General features: G+C 48.3%; 1 protein-coding gene across 3 annotated transcripts in view; it reads right to left on the bottom strand.

Moving 5' to 3' along the window:
- The window catches only part of dock5 (dedicator of cytokinesis 5), a 193,476-nt gene that overhangs the window by 6,395 nt on the left and 163,516 nt on the right, over positions 1-23,565 (bottom strand). For all 3 annotated transcript variants that reach the window (XM_070866296.1, XM_070866297.1, XM_070866298.1), the window contains 10 exons: positions 22,516-22,605; positions 22,331-22,435; positions 19,911-20,052; positions 17,566-17,647; positions 15,302-15,386; positions 14,095-14,181; positions 11,528-11,704; positions 10,905-10,988; positions 2,867-3,004; positions 1,189-1,355 (listed from right to left, as the gene is read on the bottom strand). In XM_070866296.1, coding sequence (XP_070722397.1) covers positions 1,189-1,355; positions 2,867-3,004; positions 10,905-10,988; positions 11,528-11,704; positions 14,095-14,181; positions 15,302-15,386; positions 17,566-17,647; positions 19,911-20,052; positions 22,331-22,435; positions 22,516-22,605 — 1,157 coding nt within the window. The remainder of the gene's footprint in view (positions 1-1,188; positions 1,356-2,866; positions 3,005-10,904; positions 10,989-11,527; positions 11,705-14,094; positions 14,182-15,301; positions 15,387-17,565; positions 17,648-19,910; positions 20,053-22,330; positions 22,436-22,515; positions 22,606-23,565) is intronic.

Below are 23,565 nucleotides of genomic sequence, written 5' to 3'. Positions count from 1 at the left end.
TCAGTTAATGAAATAAATCTGGAATTAAAAAGCTAATATCAGTAATGGTGTCCATGAAAGTACCAGATTGTCGTTAAAAACCCATCTGGTTCACTAATGTCCTTTAGGGAAGAAAATCTGCCGCCCTTACCCGGTCTGGGCCTATATGTGACTCCAGACCCACAGCAATGTGTTGACTCTTAACTACCCTCTGAAATGGCCCAGCGAGACACTCAGTCGTATTCAAGTAGGCGGCTCACCACCACCTCCTCGAGGGCAATTCGAGATGGGCAATAAATACCGGCCTTGCCAGCGATGTCCCAGATCCCGTGAATGAATAAAAAAAAAAATTAGAAGTTGGCATCCAGCAAAATGCAAATACCAGTTTCCTTAAGTGAAAATTCAATATGACAATGTAAATTCTCAGTGACAAGGTAAATCCAGCAGGAATGATTAGATTATGCTGAATCTATAGACTGTTAGGAGTGAGGGAGGTTAGGAGCACCACATATTTGAGCTGTTGAGAAAGAATAAGGGCCAGGAATTCGATTGGAGGGTTTTTAAGGCGCTAATGCCGGTCGATTGCTTAATTTAGTACGGGGAAATGGTTAGTGAGAAAATTCAGTGGTTGCCCCGAGAGTGGGGTGGAGCGCTAAGGGAGGCGTTCCACACTTCTCTTCAGGCGCTAGGCTGGGTGCGCAACGGAAAATCCCGTGCTAAAGGGCCGGCTTCGGAACGCCCTGAGAGAGGCCTCCCCCCCCAAAAAGAAATCGGAATAAAAAAAACACGAAAAACATTTCCTATACATTACTCACTCCAAATAAAGTTAAATCGCAAAATAAAAAATTTCAATTACACTTACCCCCTGCAGTCATTCCTTCCCGTAGCGCCCTGGGACAGCTCTACACACCAGCTTTCTCTGGTGGGGTCACTAGGGGGCGCTACGGGTGCAGCGCAAACCAAACGTTGCCTCCATGGCGATACCGGGAGGCGTTGCACACCGGCGCGGCGCTCCCGGGCGATACTCCTCAGCGCCATCGGTACGGGCACACGGAATTTGCCGAGCAGCGCGAATGCCGGTGCTCACGGCTGCAAAGCTTTTAGCTAACCTACCAAATTTCTCCCCCTTTAAGAGTGTGAGACAGTGTGGCGAGTTTTGGTTTTGGCACCATGAGGAGCCAGGGCCGAGGAGCGGTGTGATCTACTCACCCATTGGAGCCTGGTCTAGAGGAGACGCTATCAGATGATGTGGACGAGCTGGATGCCACTGACGAGGCCACTGATATGGTGGAGAGTCGGCGGAGTGTCGAGGACATTATATAGGGAAGGATCATGGAGCCCGATCTGCTCCGTTTCCTGTCGGTGAGAGATGGCGGCTGGGGGGGGCAGTGAGACACAGTGTCAATTGCTGATTAGTTCCCAGAAAACACCCCAACAGTTTTTGACTGTAAACCTCTGGAGCTGACTGGCATAGTTAATATCATGGTTAAGGCAGCTTTGTTTACCTTGCCTCGGAGGTTGAATGGGGCCATTCAAATCACCGTGACCTCAAAGAGGGAGTTTCGCCATCGGGAATTGTCTTAAAATTCATTATATTTCCTGAAAATTCCTTTTTGAGATGATCAACACTCGTGCTCAAACTGTAATCCTTTCGACATTCACTATCTCATCAAACGCTCGCAGGGCAAGCACAACAACAACTGACACTTATATGGTGCCTTTAACTCAGTAAAACGTCCCAAGGTGCTTCACAGGAGTGTGGAACAAAACATGACACAGCATGGGTCCGACACGGAATAAAGCTCCGTCTACTCTGTCCAAACAATTTGCCTCAACTTTAGCAAAACACTTCAATTGTACCAGTTCCAATTCCCATACCAAAGAGCCTGTGGCCTTTCTGAGTGAGACTGACCATTGATCACCCTTGTCACCATTCCATTGCAATGTGCATGTGTCTCTTTGAAAAAAATAGTTAGCAAATGGTTTTCCTCATTCTGGTCTGTCGCAAACAAATCCTGCCGTGATAATTAACAATTATGTAGAGCAATGGGGTACTTCCTATAAATTACATTTCCAAACTGCAGGGCGTGATGGGTTAAGAACGTCATCTAGGACTAACCTTTCTTTGAATGGGCGCACCCCTGTGACTAAGCAGGGAGAAGCAGTGGAGTGTGCAAGACCTGTGTTAGCTAGGCCCCAGGTAGGCCTGTTCCAGCAGAGCAACCTCCGTGGGCTGAGAGTTGGTCCGCCTTGGCATCGTTGCTGGATTCTCCTGTGCAAGACAGGCTCTGGCTCCCTGGGTTTACTGGCTCCCTTAACCCAATCCAACATGGATAACCTGGTATTCCATACGCCTATTAGTTCCCAGGTCCTCGGGAACATAAGAACATAAGAATTAGGAGCAGGAGTAAGCTGTGAGGCCCCTCGAGCCTGCTTCACCATTCAATAAGATCATGGCTGATCTTCCATCCCAATTTCACTTTCCTGCCCGATCTCCATCCCTTGATTTCCCCTACAGCCCAAAATTCTATCGATCTCAAAATTCTATCTTGAATATACTCAACGATTCAGCATCCACAGCCCTTTGGGGCAGAGAATTCCAAAGATTCACCTCCCTCTGAGTGAAGAAATTCCTCCTCATCTCGGCCCTAAATGGCCGACCCTTTATCCTAAGACGATACCCCCCATTCTAGACTCTCCAGCTGGGGGTAACAACCTCTCAGCATCTACCCGGTCAATCCCCCTGAGAATCTTATATGTTTCAATGGAAGCCAGTTTGTCTACGTTTGGCTGCACTCCCACAATGTCAGAGCGCCTGGAGGCTGATTAAAATGGAAGCTGTTGAAACTGTAGCTCCACACTCCACCGAAAAATAAATTAAACCCACCAGAGTGATCACGCCGTACAGCTTTTCAACTTTCTCCTTCAGCTCCTTGAAGCAGGAAAGGATGTGGTCATGTAGTGGCTTCAACTCCTCGGTGGACTTTTCTCCGTGAATTCGTATTCCTTCGGTCAGCAACGGGATCTGGGAAAGAGGGACACAAAGCGTCGGGTGGAAGGAATAGGTCAAGGGATCTTCTCACTTTCGGATCCAGTGGAAACCTGGTTTGCATTTGCAAAATGGGAAACAGATACAGGCAGGAGAGAGCGAGCGCCGCAGCCGTGGTATGTGAGCACGTTGGCACCAGGGGGCAACGGCTGGCAGTCAATCCCATCTGAATTTATGCCCATGATCTCCCAAACACAAACAGCAGCAACTTGCATTTATATAGTGCCTTTAACACAGTAAAACATCCCAAGGCGCTTCACAGGAGCGTTAGCAAACATTTGACATGGAGCTACACATGGAGATATTCGGGCAGATATCTAAAAGCTTGGTCAAAGAGGTAGGTTTTAAGGAGTGTCTTAAAGGAGGAAAGAAAGGTAGAGAGGTTTAGGTCAGAATTCCAGAGCTGACGGCCCAGGGAACAGAAGGCATGGCCACCAATGGTTGAGCGATCCCATCCTCGTCGCCAATTGTTATGTTCAGAATAACTCCACAAGACTGTATACTGTAAGCTCAAACTGTTGTGACCTTGGTCTCTTTAATGTAACTCCAGAGTGAGGAAGCAGCATGGTAGACTGCCTTTTATACCTGCTTGCCGGGGTGTGCAGGTGACCCTTGGGTCTCCAACAGGTGCGCCCCCCTGGTGGCAAGTCTTACACACTAGTAAAGTTTACATACATAACAATAATCAGGGATGCTCAAGAGGCAGAATTAGAAGAGCGCAGATATCTCGGAGGGTTGTGGGGTTGGAGGTGATTACAGAGATAGGGAGGGGCGAAGCCATGGATGGATTTGAAAATAAGGAAGTGAATTTTAAAATCGAGCTGTTGCTTAACGGGGTGGGTCAGCGAGCACAGGAGTGATGGGTGAGCGGGATTTGGTGCGAGTTTTGGATGACCTCAAGTTTACGGAGGGTAAAATAGCTTCAAGAACAGACAAAATTCTCTGGACTCTGGGGAGGTACCATTGGATTGGAAAGCAGCTAATGTAACGCCTCTGTTTAAAAAAGGGGGCAGACAAAAGGCAGGTAACTATAGGCCGGTTAGTTTAACATCTGTAGTGGGGAAAATGCTTGAAGCTATCATTAAGGAAGAAGTAGCGGGACATCTAGATCGGAATAGTGCAATCAAGCAGACGCAACATGGATTCATGAAGGGAAAATTTCATGGAATTCTTTGAGCATATAATGAGCATGGTGGATAGAGGTGTACTGATGGATGTGGTGTATTTGGATTTCCAAAAGGCATTCGATAAGGTGCCACACAAAAGGTTACTGCAGAAGATACAGGTACGTGGAGTCAGAGGAAATGTATTAGTATGGATAGAGAATTGGCTGGCGAACAGAAAGCAGAGAGTCGGGTTGGAAATCGGTGGTTAGTGGTGTGCCACAGGGATCGGTGCTGGGACCACAACTGTTTACAATATACATAGATGACCTGGAAGAGGGGACAAAGTGTAGTGTAACAAAATTTGCAGATGACACAAAGATTAGTGGGAAAGCGGGTTATGTAGAGGACACTGAGAGGCTGCAAAGAGATTTAGATAGGTTAAGCGAATGGGCTAAGGTTTGGCAGATGGAAAACAAAGTCGGAAAATGTGAGGTCATCCACCTTGGAAAAAAACAGTAAAAGGGAATATTATTTGAATGGGGAGAAATTACAACATGCTGCGGTGCAGAGGGACCTGGGTTCCTTGTGCATGAATCCCAAAAGGTTAGTTTGCAGGTGCAGCAGGTAATCAGGAAGGCGAATGGAATGTTGGCCTTCATTGCGAGAGGGATGGAGTACAAAAGCAGGGAGGTCCTTCTGCAACTGTACAGGGTATTGGTGAGGCCGCACCTGGAGTACTGCGTGCAGTTTTGGTCACCTTCCTTAAGGAAGGATATACTAGCTTTGGAGGGGGTACAGAGACGATTCACTAGGCTGATTCCGGAGATGAGGGGGTTACCTTATGATGATAGATTGAGTAGACTGAGTCTTTACTCATTGGAGTTCAGAAGGATGAGGGGTGATCTTATAGAAACATTTAAAATAATGAAAGGGATAAACAAGATAGAGGTAGAGAGGTTGTTTCCACTGGTCGGGGTGACTAGAACTAGGGGGCACAGCCTCAAAATACGGGGGAGCCAATTTAAAACCGAGTTGAGAAGGAATTTCTTCTCCCAGAGGGTTGTGAATCTGTGGAATTCTCTGCCCAAGGAAGCAGTTGAGGCTATCTCATTGAATGTATTCAAGTCACAGATAGATAGATTTTTAACCAATAAGGGAATTAAGGGTTACGGGGAGTGGGCGGGTAAGTGGAGCTGAGTCCACGGCCAGATCAGCCATGATCTTGTTGAATGGCGGAGCAGGCTCGAGGGGCTAGATGGCCTACTCCTGTTCCTAATTCTTATGTTCTTATGTTCTTATGTTCTTATGTTCAAAGGCCATTAGCTCAAGCAAGTCTGTCCCTTTTGCATGCATCATCCTCACAAATGTACCTTATCTCCATACCCCTCAATCCCATCTGCCAACATCCCCAGCATCGAAGCACTGACCACACTCGACCAGCTCCGCTGGGCAGGCCACATTGTTCGCATGCCCGACACGAGACTCCCAAAGCAAGCGCTCTACTCGGAACTCCTACACGGCAAGCGAGCCCCAGGCGGGCAGAGGAAATGTTACAGGGACACCCTCAAAGCCTCCCTGATAAAGTGCGACATCCCCACCGACACCTGGGAGTCCCTGGACAAAGATCGCCCTAAGTGGAGGAAGAGCATCTGGGAGGACGCTGAGCACCTCGAGTCTCGTCACCGAGAGCATGCAGAAACCAAACGCAGGCAGTGGAAGGAGCGTGCGGCAAACCAGACTCCCCACCCACCCCTTTCCCTCAACCACTGTCTGTCCCACCTGTGACAGAGACTGTAATTCCTGTATTGGACTGTTCAGTCGCCCGAGAACTCACTTTTAGAGTGGAAGCAAGTCTTCCTCGATTTCGAGGGACTGCCTGTGATGATGAATCCCATCTCTCTCGAAAAACACATCAAATTGTCTTTGAACATAATCTGTCCACTAGTGATCTTCCTCAATAATTTATTCTAAAACTTTATTATCCTTTGAATGAAGTCTCCTGACATCACATTTCACTCTAATGTCCTCATTTTTAAATCCCTGCGATTTGAACTCTTCATCAGCGAACAGTCTGTCTTGATCAACTTTGTCAATTTGTTTCATCTTATTAAAACTTCAAATCGGGTCACCTCAAAGTCACTCCACCTCAAAGTCACTCCACCTCAAAGTCACTCCACCTCAAAGTCACTCCACCTCAAAGTCACTTCTCGGCTGAAATAAAAATACTTCTTTACTTTTACATCAGAACTTAAATTCCTGACACTCAGAAGCATCTTATATCCTCGCTATGATTATATAACTAGAGCTGTACTCTAGACTGGATGCTGCACAGGGAGTTTCCAATCTCAGCCATGCCTCTTGACCAAGTCACCAAGTGGCAATCAGCCACATACCCACAGTGAAAGAGTGAAATATTGTGAAGAACCACCAGCCACAATCTGCTCTCATAGACATCTTTGATATCTGGAGCAAGATTTGAATTGGTAAATGCCTTTGGAGCAGAGCCTCTGCTGGCAAAGTAAGAGTAAAACCAGAAACAAAGGTGCCGAAATTCCCTTGGTAACACCGCCCGTTACCGCCGGCAGTGGCCGGCTAACGGCGGTAAAGGCCTACTGTCTGCGGTAAGCCGCGTCCATTCCTCCCGGCAAATTGAGTTTGTCGTTGGTGGAGGCGCGAAGAGGTAACGCTGCTCTAACGCCACCCGCGTGGTGACATCATCCAGCATACAACGCCCCCTTGGCACCGCCCCCGCGATATTTGGTTTGTGCGGAGGTCTAACGGACAGCCAGGAAAAAGTGGTGTCAACATAATGGATCTCGGGTGCAATCGCCCAGAGATCAAGGCAAATTTTTATCTTTATTATTTCAGTTTTTATTTACTAGTTTACCAGCGGGGAAGTGTGTGTGTGTGTGGGGGTCGGAGAAGTTCTCGTGTGTTTTTTCTCCCTGTTTTTCCAGCTCGCACGCCGGTAGCCTCCCGTGGGGAAATCCAGTCGACTTCCTGAGCTCCCGCCCTGTTTGCGCCCGAGGGGGAGTGTGCAATGCCACCTCGAGCGCTGCTCTCTCATCTTTGGGCGTAAAAACCGAATTTGGCAGTTTGAGGCGGCACCTAACGCCCGGCGCTAAAACTAGCACTCAGACGGTGACACCGAATTTCGAGCCCAAAGTATATTCTGTGACAAATCAGATTGCCCATGTGTAGTTCAGACAGTGAGAAAGCCGATTGATCTGCAATAAATCTCCAGTGCGCACAGGTTCTGCCCGTGTTTTGAAAGAAAGAACTTGTATTTATATAGCCCCTTTCACAACCTTAGGACATCCCAAAGTGCCTTATAGCCAATGAAGTACTTTTGAAGTGTAGTCACTATTGGAGTAAAGGAAACGGGGCAGCAAGCTCCCACAAACAGCAACATGATAATGACCATTTAATCTGTTTTAGTGATGTTGGTTGAAGAATAAATATTGGCCAGGACACTGGGGTTAACTCCCCTGCTCTACTTTGACATAGTGCCATGGGTTCTTTTAGAAACATAGAAACTAGGTGCAGGAGTAGGCCATTCGGCCCTTCGAGCCTGCACCACCATTCAATATGATCATGGCAACTTTAGTACCCCATTCCTGCTTTCTCTCCATACCCCTTGATCCCTTTAGCCGTAAGGACCATATTTAACTCCCTTTTGAATATATCTAACGAACTGGCCTCAACAACTTTCTGCGGTAGAGAATTCCACAGGTTCACAATTCTCTGAGTGAAGAAGTTTCTCCTCATCTCGGCCCTAAATGGCTTACCCCTTATCCTTAGACTGTGACCCCTGGTTCTGGACTTCCCCAACATTGGGAACATTCTTCCTGCATCTAACCTGTCCAATCCCGTCAGAAGTTTGCATGTTTCTATGAGATCCCCTCTCATTCTTCTAAATTCCAGTGAATATAAGCCCAGTCGATCCAGTCTTTCCTCATATGTCAGTCCAGCCATCCCGGGAATCAGTCTGGTGAACCTTCGCTGCACTCCCTCAATAGCAAGAATGTCCTTCCTCAGATTAGGAGACCAAAACTGAACACAATAGTAAGTCCACTTAAGGGCTGGATTTTCGTTCTGTTGCCGCCCCTGTTTTCGCCTGAGGATAATGGCGACGGAAAGCATTTCCGGGCGGGAGGCCAGCGTCCAGCATCCCGCCAGGAGAGGTGAGCCTGTGTGCAAAGCCCCTGGTTGCAACACCGGCTTGAAATTTGAAACTAGCCTGACCTGTAGCACCCAGCACCGCCCCCTAGTGGGACCGTCTGGGAAATCGGTTGTACCGAGCTTTCGCGGCCGCTGTGAGGGAAGGAATGTCGACCTGAGGTAAGCGAGATTGTTTTTTTTATTTGTTTATTTTTGCGATTCATGTAGATGTGGCGTCAGGAAAGTATTGGGAATGTTTTTTATGTTTTCTTTTCCATGGAAGATTCGGCTCCAAGGCCGGCTGTTTAGCTGGGGATTTCCCCTTGCTCTGCCGGCCTAGCGCCCTACAAGAGTTGTGCAACGCCCTCCCTTAGCGCTGCGCTCCACACTCAGAGCCCAGCTGATGAAATTTGCCGCAGGAGACGCAAATCATTTGTCGGCGCAAAATTTACCGTTCCGACCGGATTGACTCCGCAACAGAGGTGCGATCGAATTTCCACCACAACATATTTCAGGCGACAGCACCTTCCATTTATACAGCATTTCTTCTGTAAAGAAATGCCTCAAAGTTTTATAAAAGCACAATACGGCAGATGCTGGAAATCTGAAATAGAAACAGCAAATGCTGGAAACACTCAGCGGGTCAGGCAGCAACTGTGGAGAGAGAAACAGAGTTAATGTTTCGGGTCGATGACCCTTCGTCAGAACGTTTCTCTCTCCACAAATGCTGCCTGACCTGCTGAGTATTCTCAGCATCTTGTGTCTTTATCTCAAAGTATTAAATGGGGAGATGTGGGCACTGCAAAGGAAATGCGGGAGTTTAGGGGCAGGGAGACTGGAAGGACAAGGAGCTGCAGCCTTAGCAGGAGAGAGGAAGGGAGCACAGAACATGTATTGAGGAGAAATTCCAAAGTGAGTGAAAGACTGGCCTCCAATGGTGGAATGGGAAGGAATGGGGAATGCGCAGTAATCCGATTCAGAAAGCAGAGAATGTGAACAGCGTACATGGAGATGATTTTTCAGGATGGAGCGAGGGATTTGAGAATGAAAGCAAGGATCTTGAATTCAATTCGTTTGGGTTCAGGCTGGCTATTGAGTTTTGCAAGGGTGGGGGGATGATGGGCGTGTGGGTGACAGAGTCCTAAATCAGCTGAAGCTTGTGAAGGGCGGAGGTGAAGAGGCCAATAAAGAGAAACGGATCCTCAACAGTTGAGAGTTTCAGCGGAGGACAGGGCGATATCGGGATGTAAGTGGACAATGGTTCGGAGGTTAAAGAATACGGTTTCGGCAACGGACTGGGCGCGGTTAAGATGTTCAAGCTTAGAATTAATGAGAATCTGGTTCTCCGCAGCAGCAGCCTTAGCCCGAGGAAGATGATGGAGTCAAAGGCCGAGTCTGAAAATGGTTTATTCAGCTTTGAGGTGAAGGGAATTAAGTCCCATTCAAGACCCGACGTCAGACAGCCTGTCGGATGGCTCGGCAACAGCCGTGGAGTTAATGGCCTGGAAATCCCGGCCTCCCGGGTCCGTACGGAGTGTGTACCGACCCGGGAAGACATCGGAAAAGACAGTTTTCAGCGTACAATGCGCACGCGCTGAAAACCGGCTTTTCCGATCGGTCAAGCTGGACTTTACAGATCATCCACATCTCAAAAGCGAGGACATTTGCACGGACAAGATTGCGGGATTTACCCATATCTTGCCCAGCAAATGTCCTCAAAATTCTTGTGCCTGAAAAAACAGGTGTAAAGCCTACTGTTATAGGCGTAAGTGCTTAAAAACACACAAACATAATAAAATTAAATAAACACATTTTATTGTTAAAACCTCTGCCCACTAAGGTAAGTTTATTTTTAACCCGAATTACAAAACTTAAAAAAAATTGGTAAATAGTTTTTTTCTAAGGCATTTATTAACTTTAATTTCAATTAATTTTAATTATGAGGGGTCAGTTTTTTATTTTTTATTAGTGTGTTTGTGTTTTTTTTCCCATTAATAGCACTGAGAACTGGTAGATACGGAGCTCCCATTGCTATTAATGGGAAAGCTGAGGAATACTGTACCTGATTGTCTGAGCAGTCACACGTGACTGCACCGTCTCCGTGGGAACCCGGAGGACGGGAGCGCGCTCCGCAGCGCGGGAAGAGAAGGCCTCCCCAACGGAATCCAGGTAGATTCATAAAAATTGCCTCCGACCAGAATTCCCACCCCAATAAGAACATAAGAATTAGGAGCCTCGAGCCTGCTCCGCCATTCAATGAGATCACGGCTGATCTTCTACCTCAACTCCATTTTCCTGCACTATCCCCATATCCCTTGATTCCCTTAATATCCAAGGGAACAATGATGGTGGCAGTCAGGTAGAGCTGGGTGGAGTCATTCCTGTACCTGCAGGCTAACCCTATCCATCCAAATGAGGTTTATGAGGGGTTGTGTTTAGATCATGAGTCAGAGGAGACAATGGCTTGACTACAGGAGCAAACCAGAGGTCATCGCACAAGCACAGGAGGAGAATAAGAGAAAGAAAATTCTAATGATACTAACTGCTATTTGCTAAACCATTTCCCGGTCAGGTGCTAGTCTCTGCTTTGCCGGAGGAGCTAGACCTACCTGCAAGGCTATCAGCTGTTTTAAGGTGTCTATCTTTTCCTGGTCCTCTGGATGCTCTTGAATGTACTTTGAATTAAAGAATGCCTGGAAAATGTACAAAAAGGGGAGTGTAATGTATTTGCTTCATGGGTTCTTAAGAATTAACACATTGCTATTAAGAACTAGTTGGTTTATTAGCAAAGGTTTAACAATCACACTACACATTACCAGTTCATCCACCAGGCTCACAACCACCTGCCCCAGAACCCAACTGGCTGGGGTTTTATTGAGTTTTGTGAACATCACATGACTGGCTAAGCCACTCCCAACTCAATAAGCTCTACAAACCCGTGAGCCTCCTCACAGGGGCATACATTACAGGGAGACGTTCCACAAACCGACACAGGGTGACGAGCACAGTGTGGAACCAGCAGACACAATCTCCCTTTCACCTCTAGTAGATGCACAGAAGCGTGCACTGTGAGGAAGATTTGAAGCTCAGAGATGGGGAGCAAATCAATCCCTTACTGTGTGGTCAGACAGGGAACGTATTCTCTATGCTTCATGCGGCTATCGAGTACCCATGAACGTTTCAAGGTATTTTCTCAGTTCTCCCCTTGTTCCGGTCTCCCCAGCTCACCTACCTTCTCATAGTTCACAAATCCACCCATCACAGCTGGGTCAACTATTCCGTTGAGTAGCATGGAGAGTGGATGAGCGGGCAGCGACCTGTCCCACGCATACTGCTGCACCATGTTGCTAATCTTTTCATTCGTCCTTTCCATGGTTTCAATGGCATTTTCCAGCGGGCTGATTTCCTCCTAGATGAACAACAACAACTTGTATTTATATAGCACCTTTAATGTAGTGAAACATCCCAAGGTGCTTCACAGGAGTATTATGAGATAAAAACATTTAACACCGAGCCACATAAGAAGAAATTAGGGCAGGTAACCAAAAGCTTGGTCAAAGAGCTAGGTTTTAAGGAGCGTCTTAAAGGAGGAAAGAGAGGTCGAGAGGCGGAGAGGTTTAGGGAGGGAGTTCCAGAGCTTGGGGCCCAGGTAACAGAAGGCACGGCCACCGATGGTGGAGTGATTATAATCAAGGATGCTCAAGAGGGCAGAATTAGAGGAGCACAGACATCCCGGGGGAGTTGTGAGGCTGGAGGAGATTACAGAGATAGGGAGGGACGAGGCCATGGAGGGATTTGAAAACAAGGATGAGAATTTTGAAATCGAGGCATTGCTTAATCGGGAGCCAATGTAGGTCAGCGAGCACAGGGGTGATGGGTGAGTGGGACTTGGTGCGAGTTAGGACATGGGCAGCTGAGTTTTGGATGACATGTTTACGTAGGGTAGAATGTGGGAGGCCAGCCAGGAGTGCGTTGGAAGAGTCAAGTCTAGAGGTAACAAAGGCATGGATGAAGGTTTCAGTAGCAGATGAGCTGAGGCAGGGGCAGAGACGGGCGATGTTACGGAGGTGGAAATAGGCGGTGTTAGTTATGCCGCAGATATGTGTTCGGAAATTAATTTCAGGGTCAAATATGACACCAAGGATGAAGAACAGGAAATGGTTTAGCAGATGGCTTTCACCAGGAATGGAGAATGTTAGCTCTGAGGAAAGAATGTAAAGGTTGGGGTTGTTTTCGTTTGGAACAGAGGAGGCTGAGGGGAAATTTAATTGAGATGTATAAAATGATGAGGGGCCTAGATAAAGTGGATAGGAAGGACTTATTTCCCTTAGTAGAGAGATCAATAACCGAGGGCATAGATTTAAAGCAATTGGTAGAAGGATTAGCAAGGAGGTGAGGAGAACTTTTAACACCCAGAGGGTGGTGGGGGTCTGGAACTCAATGCCTGAAAAGGTGGTAGAGGCAGAAACCCTCACCACATTTAAAAAGTACTTGGATGTGCACCTGAAGTGCCGAAACCTGCAGGGCTACGGACCGAGAGCTGGAAAGTGAGATTAGGCTGGGTAGCTCTTTTTGGGCTGCCACAGACACGATGGGCCGAATGGCCTCCTTCTGTGCTGTAAATGTCTGTGATTCTATTGTATGATTCAATCATTTGCTTTTTCTTCCTTCTCGTCATGTCCTTCCCTCCAGGTTTTCTCTTCTGAAAGGCGATGATGTCCACTGGCATCCAGTGACTCACCTCAGCGACCATTTCTTCGGCATCAGTCAGCTGGCTGTTTGACCATGGAAGGCACCACAGCTGAACCCAGTTCTGTCCACACACATGCACTTTCAAGCAAGAGTCACGTGATAGCCAACACAAGTGGAAATTCTGGCTGATTTTTATTTTACTCCTCTCCTGGCAATTATAATCTGTCTGAAATTTGTGCGGAAAAAGTCTGGTAAATTTGGTGAAAGTCAAATTTGGGGCTGATATAGAAAATTCTTGGCGCAAAGAATGGATTCCACCCAGAGTGGAGGCAAATACATTGGAATCATTTAAGAAAGGGTGACTTTAGGGCCTTAGGTGCAAGAGCTGGTTGGGTTGATCAGCCTCCTCATCTGTATTTAGCTTTATATCGGAAGAAAGTTTTGAGACAAAAAAACATTGGGGCCGAGATTGCCCACTGCCCCAAACGGGGCGGATAATTAAAATAACAAGAATATTCTGCACCCGAATCCATGGGGGGGATGCGAATAGAGGGAAATTCTTTTGCTCATATAATTCGAAGCGGCAGTGTTTGGGGGCGGGAGTGCTTCTGGAGCAGCGCAGAAGGCGGGTGGATGTGCTGAGTGTCACCATGTTCCTCCCCTTCACTTAAAGGTCCGCTGAGAGCCACTGGGCCACCAGGGAGAGCCAGCGGCCCGGTACCCAGGAGGACCTGCCGGCCTGCCTGAACCCGTGGCCACCATTGTCGGGCCGACTTCGGAGCCAACCAGCCACCTGCAACTTCCCGTCGGGGAAGCTGTCTGAGGCACTGAGCGACGGCCGCTCCTGTGGGGCAACTTCCCGCGTGGGGCGGAGAGGGGGGTCACCGCTGGGCGGTTAGGGGGTCAGCGCGTGCCCGACGGGGCAGGAATATGGATAGGGCAGAAACCCGCCTTTCCCCCGCGGCAATTTCTGAGGGGTCAGCCCATCCACCTGGCCCCGGTCAGAAAGGCCTTAGAGCCCCATTACTGCCACTTAGAGGTGGTTATGGACCTTAAAGAGGGGTGAAATTTTAGTCCCATTTTGTTTTTAAAAAGGATCATGCTTACAGATGTAGCAGCCTTGACCTCGAACCACTGCAGGATGCCGGGGAACTTGTATACTGTTGTGTAAGTCACCCTTTCAATCCACATTGTCTGTAAAGAAAAACAAAAGTTTAGCCCACAGGCGTTAATAGCCAGCTGACCCTGACCTACAGGCATGGAGAGATGGGCGTCGCCCAATTCTCATTCACACTGGATTCATGTCTGCTGGAAAACAAGGACAAAGAGTGGGAAAAATGTGACATCTTTCCACTTCTCTGAGCCCTTGAACACATAAAAGTGCCCTATTCTCTGATCCCAGCCTCTATAGTGGTGATGTCAACATGTGTCTCTCCCAGCCCCAGTAATGCCAGAATGCTCCCAACACATTAACGATACCTTCTATTTCATTCAATAGGGAGCTACCCTCCACCTTTCAGCTGTGGCTCAGTGGGCAGCACTCTCACCTCTGAGTCAGAAGGTTGTGGGTTCAAGCCCCACTCCAGGAACTTGAGCACATAAATCTAGGCTGACACTCCCAGTGCAGTGCTGAGGGAGTGCCGCACTGTCGGAGGTGCTGTATGGGTAGATTGGAGATCCCTGATTTTGTGTCTTAACACACTCGCCTCTAGGTCAGAAGGTTGTGGGTTCAAATACCACTCCAGGGACTCGAGCACAAAAATCTAGGTTGATGCTTCAGTGCAGTGCTGAGGGGGTGCCGACTTTTAGATGAGACGTTAAACCGAGGCCCCGTCTGCTCTCTCAGGTGGAGGTAAAAGATCCCACGGCACTATTTCGAAGAAGAGCAGTTGAGTTATCCCTGGTGTTCTGGCCAGTATTTATCCCTCAACCAACAGCTAAAAAGGCAGAATACTGCGGATGCTGGAAATCTGAACTATAAACAGAAACTGCTGGAAATACTCGGCAGGTCAGGGCAGCATCTGCGGGGAGAGAAACAGAGTTAACGTTTCTAAAGACCTAAAGACAGATTGTCTGCTTATTTGTTCCATTGCTGCTATTGGTGGTATGAAAGGTTAGAGGTCGAGGGTCGAAGGTTGTGCAGGGTCTTTGCGGAAGGACAGCGAGCATTCTTTAGTTCCAATCTTACAAACAGCAGTTTAACCACCGAGGGCGGAGCGAGTGAGTGAGTGGAGAGTCAGCAGGGGGAGAAAGCTGGGAGGGTACGGCATGAATCAATCAACACTGATCCTTCCGCAGCAAGAACGCATCTTACCGCAAATTCATTGTCCGGATCTTTCTCTCCTTTTCGGAATGGCCGTGAATACTGGAATTGTTGAACCTCATTAGCTCGGTAGAAGCTGTTTGAGAAACAGAGTAAGAAAAGAATATACGAACATAAGAAATAGGAGCGAGAGTCGGCCATTCGGCCCCTCGAGCCTGCTCCGCCATTCAATAAGATCATGGATGATCTGATCTTGGGCTCAACTCCACTTCCCTGCCCATTCCCCATAACCATTCACTCCCCTATAGTTCAAAAATCTGTCTATCTCCACCTTAAATATATTCAATGACCCAGCCTCCACAGCTCTCTGGGGCAGAGAATTCCAAAGATTCACGACCCTCTGAGAGAAGAAATTCCTCCTCATCTCCATTTTAAATGGGCGACCATTTATTCTGAAACTATGCCTCCTAGTTCTAGATTCCCCCACGAGGGGAAACATCCTCTCTACATCTCCCCTGTCAAGCCCCCTCAGAATCTTATATGTTTCAATAAGATCACCTCTCCTTGTGCTAAACTCCAATGTGTATCGGCCCAACCTGCTCAACCTTTCTTAAGAAGACAATCCCTTCATCTCAGGAAAGGGTGTAAATATCTGCGTCCCACAACATTGGGCATCCACCTTTCAATAATCGGGCACCTTTTAAGCTCTTGTTTAAGATGAGACGCCTGCAGTGAAAAACATGCCCCCTCCTTCACTCTTGGGCCTTCCCCATCCCTATTTGCCCTCGTCCAGGGGGCGAAATGCCACTTTGGCTGGCAGGATGTATGTAACACAGAATCACCGAATGATACAGCACAGGAGCCCATTTGGCCCATCGTGCCATGCCGGCTCTTTGAATGAGCTATCCAATCAGTCCCACTCCCATGCTCTTTCCCCATCGTTCTGCAAATGTTCCCCCTTCAAGTATTTAAATAGGCAGCCTCCTCTTGGTCTTCGGCCGGTGCCCATTTGCCCAGCAATTAACAACAACAACTTGTATTTATATAGAGCCTTTAACACAGTGAAACGTGCCAAGGCGTTTCGCAGGAGTGTTAGGAGATAAAAGCATTTACACCGAGCTGCATAAGGAGAAATTAGGGCAGGTGACCAACAGCTTGGTTGAAGAGGTAGGTATTAAGGAGCGTCTTGAAAGAGGAAAGAGAGGTAGAGAAGCAGCGAGGTTTAGGGAGGGAGTTCCAGAGCTTGGGGCCCAGGCAACAGAAGGCACGGCCACCGATGGTGGAGCGATTATAATCAGGGATGCTCAAGAGGGAAGAATTAGAGGAGCACAGACATCTCAGGGGGGTTGTGGGGCTGGAGGAGATTACAGAGATAGGGAGGGGCGAGGTCCATGGAGGGATTTGTAAGCAAGGATGAGAATTTTGAAATCGAGGCGTTGCTTTACCGGGAGCCAATGTAGGTCAGTGAGCACAGGGGGTGATGGGTGAGCGGGACTTGGTGCGAGTTAGGACATGGGCAGCTGAGTTTTGGATGACCTGAAGTTTACATAGGGTAGAATGTGAGGAATCCCACCACATTGGAGCAAAGAACAGCCAGCAGTCTGGGAGCAGGTGTCCTGGGAATTCAGGAAATTGCTGCCTTCTGTACCAAGGGTGCCAACTCGAGGCCACCAAGCCAGGAGAACTGGTCTCACACAGTGCAGCACTGGCAGATCTCTAGCAGTAGCTCTGGTGTCTATCCTCACAGTGTCAGCCGTGCCTCAGTGGGTAGAATTCTCGCCTCTGAGTCAGAAAGTAGTGGGTTCAAGTCCCACTCCAGGGACTTGAGCACAAAAATCCAGGCTGACACTCCAGTGCAGTGCTGAGGGAGTGCCGCACTGTTGGAGGGGCCGTCTTTTGGATGAGATGTTAAACCGAGGCCCCGTCTGCTCTCTCAGGTGGACGTAAAAGATCCCAGGGCACTATTTCGCAGAAGAGCAGGGGAGTTATCCCCGATGTCCTGGGGCCAATATTTATCCCTCAATCAACATAACAAAAACAGATTATCTGGTCATTATCACATTGGTGTTTGTGGGAGCTTGCTGTGCGCAAATTGGCTGCTGTGTTTTCCCACAATACACCAGTGACTACACTCCAAAAGCGCTTTGGGTCATCCTGAGGTATTGAAAGGTGCTATAGAAATGCAAGCCTTTCTTTATCTAAGGGTCTGAGAATAGTATGGGTTGGGGAGCGGGAAAGAACAGCAGCGGGTTCAAACTATCAGTTGCAAAGTGAGCATGTGGTGGGGAAAGACACAGAAATAAAGGTCCACTTACTTTAAGATCTGCTCTGGAACAGGCTTGTCTTTGTAGTGCAGTGGGAGATCAAGAACTGGCTTCACGGTAAAACACTGGACATCTGAGCAACCACGTTAGGGAATGGAACCTTTGCTGGACTCGCAATGTTTGACACTGTAACGTATTTGCTTCGTAGGTTCTTTGCTAAAGAATTTACAGCAACACATTGCTATTAAGAACTAGTTGGTTTATTAACAAAAGGTTTAACAATCACACTACACATTACTGGTTCATCCACCGGGCTCACAACCACCTGCCTCATCGTAGATCCCCCGAACCCAACTGGCTGGGGTTTTATTGAGTCTTGTGAACATCACGTGACTGGCTAAGCCACTCACAACTCAACAGCTCTACAACTATTTTAGATAGAACTTTTAAATCAAATTCCCCCTTTTTCTAAGGGCACTAGAACCCATAAATCCAAATTAACGGGAACTTTATCAAATTAAATTAAAATTCTGTTCCCACGGGTGATGATGCACTCCAGTCCCTCCGGCGCCCACCTCTGGCGGAAGGCCGAGAGCGTACCGGTGGACACCACGTGTTCTATCTCCAGGGACACCCTGGCTCGGATGTAACCGCGGAAGAGAGGCAGGCAGTCGGGCTGAATGACCCCCTCGACCGCCCGCTGCCTGGACCGGCTGATGGCCCCCTTGGCCAGGCCCAGGAGCAGTCCTACGAGGAGGCCCTCCGACCTGCCCACTCCCCTCCGCACAGGGTGCCCAAAGATCAGGAGTGTGGGACTGAAGTGCAGCCAGAATTTGAGGTGCAGCCCCTTCAAATATTGGAAGAGGGGCTGCAATCTCACACACTGAACATACACGTGGAACATGGACTCCTCCAGACCGCAGAAATTGCCGGCACCCTGGGAGTCCGTGAACCGACTTAAAAACCGTTGCATGGGACTGCTCCGTGCAACACCCTCCAGGCCAAGTCCCCAATAAATAGAGAGAGGACGTCTGCGTAGAGAGCACGCCACTGGGGACCCCCGTCTCCCGGCAAGATGGTGAGCCATGGCGTGTCCGGATGGCAGACGAGGATGGCAACGTGGAGAGTGAGCAAGAACAGCGAGTACAGGAATCCCCTGCGCGCAGAACCGAAAAGCACGGAGGGGATTTCCCGGAGGAGGCTCAAGTTGTGAGGCGCTGGCTCCCGAGGGAGGCTTCGGGGCTTGGCGCCGATGAGGAATTCCGTCCGGATGGGATCGCTCCTCGTGCTTGAGCCTCCTCGTCACACCCAACCGGGTCAGGGCCCAGTGCTATTTTTAGCGACTCGATTCAACAGCTCTTCAAACCGGTGAGCATACTCCACAGATGCATACATTACAAACAGCAAGTCCGACATTAAGATGGAATCCACAAACTGGGGGAGTTTCTGCTGAACCCGTTCAACCATCTCTCCTGCGGCTGCAACTTCCCTTCGGAGTAATTTCGGTGTCAGAGGGAAGATATTGGGCTAGAGATTCACGAGGATACCACCGTCGCGATGGTCGGAACAGCGGCGGTAAAGGGTTTGCAGCCGTGAGCGCCGGCATTCGTGCAGCGCTGAGGAGTATCGCCCGGGAGCGCCGCGCCGGTGTGCAACACCCCCCGGTATCGCCACGGAGGCAACGTTTGGTTTGCGCTGCACCCGTAGCGCCCCCTAGTGACCCCGCTAGAGAAAGCTGGCGTGCAGAGCTGCCCCGGGGCACTACGGGAAGGAATGACTGCACGAGGTAAGTGTGAGTGATTATATGTATATATATCTTTTGCTATTTAACTTTATTTGGAGTGAATAATGTATAGGGAATGCTTATATGTTCTGATTTTTTTTTTGGCGGGAGGCCTTTCTCAGGGCATTACGAAGCCGGCTCGCTAGCGCAGGCTATTCAGTTGCGTACCCCGCCTAGCGCCCTAAGAGAAGTGTGGAACGCCTCCCTTAGCGCTCCGCTCCACACTCAGGGCGCAACCACTGAATTTTGTGGCTCCCGTCGCTAACCATTTTCCGTCGCTAAATTAACTGCCTGACAATAGTGCCTTCCGATTGAATTCCTACCCTAAAAAGAGTCTGAAGTGAACTTGCAGATGGGGTTCTCCATTACAATGGAGCCCTGTCTCGGGACTTGCGCACAACTGTTTAAGCTGGGGCGGACACGGCACAGCTCATTCGAAGCCTCTCACCCGGACCCTCTTTGCCTTGAACCTGGGGTCCGGATAAGGCCGAGTCAACGAAACCGTGGCCAGCCAACGCGCCAACATTTCCGGAGAAAATTCTGGCAAATAACAGAAGCCAAGCGCGCAAGGCATTGCCCCGTCAATGGTCTCTGTTCAAGGGGCAAAGGATACATAGCTTGGGGGAATTCTTCACGTCATCGCTGGGCGGGGCAGTGCTGGCCACCTTCTCAGCGTTCGGAATCTGGGTCGCCAACTTCAATCGGAAGTCTTCGTAGCGTTCGTACTCCTTCCCCCGGTAAATGAACATTTTATTCTGGTGAAGAAAAAAAGACCCATCAGTTTTACATAAGAAATAGGAGCAGGGGTCGGCCCTTTGGCCCCTCGAGCCTGCTCCGCCATTCAATAAGATCATGGCTGATCTAATCTTGGCCTCAACTCCACTTCCCTGCCCGCTCCCCATAACCCTCGACTCCCTTTGGAACTTTCTGGAACCGTCCCTCATCGCTGGAACACCAGCTCTGAATCCCCTCAGTGTCGACTACGGCAGGGTTTAAAAAATACTCTTTTTCTATTTTTCCTACCAAAGTGGGTAACTTCACATTTCTCTACATTATATTCCATTTGCCATGTTCTTGCCCACTCACTGAGCCTGTCTATAGCCCCTTGAAGCCTCTTTACATCCTCCTCACAACTTACATTCCCACCGAGCTTTGTATCATCAGCAAACTTGGATATGTTACATTGGGTCCCCTCATCCAAATCATTGATACAGATTGTGAATAGCTGGGGCCCCAGCACTGATCCTTGCGGTACCCCACTAGTTACAGCCTGCCAACCCGAAAATGACCCGTTTATTCCTACTCTGTTTTCTGTCCGTTAACCAATCCTCAATCCATGTTCGTATATTACCCCCAATCCCGAGCCCTAATTTTATTCAATAACCTCTTGTGTGGCACCTTATCGAATGCCTTCTGAAAATTTAAATACACCACATCCACTGGTTCCCCCTGATCTATTCTGCTAGTTACAACCTCAAAAAACTCCAATATATTTGTCAAACATGATTTCCCTTTCATAAATCTGCCCAATCCAATTATTATTTTCTAAGTGCCCTGTTACCATGTCCTTAATAATAGATTCCAGCATTTTCCCTACCACTGATGTCAGGCTCACTGGTCTGTAGTTCCCAGTTTTCTCTCTCCCTCCTTTATTAAACAGCGGGGTGACATTTGCTACCTTCCAATCTGCAGGAACCGTTCTGGAATCTATGGAATTTTGGAAGATGACAACCAATGCATCCACTATCTCTATAGCCACCCCTTTAAAATCCCTAGGATGTAGGTCATCAGGTCCAGGGGATTTATCGGCTTTCAGTCCATTCATTTCTCCCGTACTATTTGTTTACTAATACTGATTTCTTCCAGTTCCTCATTCTCGCTACACCCTTGGCTTTCCAGTATTTCCAGGAAGACTTTCGTGTCTTCTTCCATGAAGACAGACACAAAGTTTGTGTTTAATTTCTCTGCCGTTTCCTTATTCCCCATTAACATTTCTCCTGTCTCAGCCTGTAAGGGAACCACATTTACTTTTGCTAATCTTTTCCTTTTTTACATACCGACACAGAAGTCTGTTTTTATGTCCCTCGTTCGTTTACTCTCATATTCTATTTTCCCTTTCTTTATCAATCCTCCCATTCCTCAGGCTTACTGCTCTTTTTGGTAACATTATAAGCCTCTTCCTTTGATTGAATACTATCTTTAACTTCTTGTTAGCCACGGTTGGAACACTTTGCCTCTGGAGTTTTTGTACCTTAAAATAATGTGTATTTGTTGTAAATTATGTATTACTTCTTTAAATGCTAGCCATTGTTTGATGCGACAGTGTAGCAGGAGCTTTACTCTGTATCTCACCCCCTGTACCTGCCCTGGGAGTGTTTGATGGGACAGTGTAGAGGGAGCTTCACTCTGTATCTAACCCTATGTACCTGCCCTGGAAGTGTTTGATGGGACAGTGTAGAGGGAGCTTTACTCTGTATCTAACCCGCGTTGTACCTGTCCTGGGAGTGTTTGATGGGACAGTGTAGAGGGAGCTTTACTCTGTATCTAGCCCGTGCTCTACCTGCCCTGGGAGTGTTTGATGGAACAGTGTAGAGGGAGCTTTACTCTGTATCTAACCCGTGCTGTACCTGCCCTGGGAGTGTTTGATGGGACAGTGTAGAGGGAGCTTTACTCTGTATCAAGCCCATGCTGTACCTGCCCTGGGAGTGTTTGATGGGGCAGTGTAGAGGGAGCTTTACTCTGTACTTAACCCCATGCTGTACCTGCCCTGGGAGTGTTTGATGGGGACAGTGTAGAGGGAGCTTTACTCTGTACCTAACCCCGTGCTGTACCTGCCCTGGGAGTGTTTGATGGGGACAGTGTAGAGGGAGTTTTACTCTGTATCTAACCCATGCTGTACCTGCCCTGGGAGTGTTTGATGGGGCAGTGTAGAGGGAGCTTTACTCTGTATCTAACCCCGTGCTGTACCTGCCCTGGGAATGTTTGATGGGACAGTGTAGAGGGAGCTTTACTTGGGATATGAGCAGTACTTACCCGCAGGAAGGAGGGGAAGCCCTGACCATAATACCCGACGGCGAAATACTCGGGCAAAGGTCTCATCGCCTTCATGATGTTCTCGTAAAACTTTGCCTGTTGTTTCTGTAACGGGAATTCACATACGTCAGTGTTGAGCGACAAGAGTGGAAGATATATCCTCCGAGCGCCTGTGAGCCACTTACCAGGAGATGGCTCAGCTCCTCGTACTCGAAGATCTCATTTTCGTACATCGCTGCCAGCTCCTTGCTCAGTTTGATGGCGCTTTCCCACATCTTCGAACAAGAGTGAAATGAATAAATCAAACATTTCCACGGACTGTTCTGTCCTCCCCATCACTCCTGCTTTCCACCCAAATTGGCCATTCTTCATGGCCTTAGTCAGTGAATGTCGCTGGGCTGTTTAACTATTGCGGGAGGCCATCAGAGTCATACTCCCACCCTTTCCTCACTCACACCCCAGGCACGCACATGGGCTTTACCGCAGTGATCGCTGGATAACAACAACAACTTATATTTATATGGCGTCTTTAACGTGATAAACCGTCCCTTGGTCCCTAGAGGGATTTGGAAATAAGGATGAGAATTTTTAAATTGAAGCAATGAGGAAGGGAAGCCCTGGTTTATTCCCCCTCCCTACACCAGAGCCCAGCCATATGGTGAAGATTAGCTTAATAGTTTTGAGATGGACCCTGGGATCCTGTGGTCTTTAGTCCTCAAGTGCCACATCATATTATTTACCCCTGTGTTAGACTTGAAGTTCGCGAGTTGCAATCAATTACAGTAGCATAGTGGTTGTTACTGGACTACAAATCCAGAGACCTGGACTAATGATCGGGAGACATGAGTTCAAATCCCGCGATGGCATCTGGGGAATTTAAATTCAGTGAATTAAATAAATCTGGAATAAAAAGCCAGTGTCAGTAACGGTGACAATGAAACTACCGGTTTGTTGGAAAAATCTACATGGTTCACTAATGCCCTTTATGGAACTGAATCTGCCGCCCTTACCCGGTCTGGCCTGTATGTGACTCCTGGCTGCTCTCTGAAATGGCCGAGTGAGCCACTCAGTTGTACCAAACCGTTAGTGAAGTAGGACCACCTTCACCACACGGACTGCAACGGTTCAAGGCGGCGGCTCACCACCACCTTCTCAAGGGGCAATTAGGGATGGGCAATAAATGCCGGCCTTGCCAGCGACGTCCACATCCCAGGAACGAAAATGAAATTGTATGA

Source organism: Pristiophorus japonicus, chromosome 22 (genome assembly GCF_044704955.1).
Source record: "Pristiophorus japonicus isolate sPriJap1 chromosome 22, sPriJap1.hap1, whole genome shotgun sequence".
Taxonomy (NCBI): Eukaryota; Metazoa; Chordata; class Chondrichthyes; family Pristiophoridae; genus Pristiophorus; species Pristiophorus japonicus.
The sequence above is the reverse complement of the archived record's forward strand: the minus strand, read 5'-3'. Positions and strand labels throughout refer to the sequence as shown.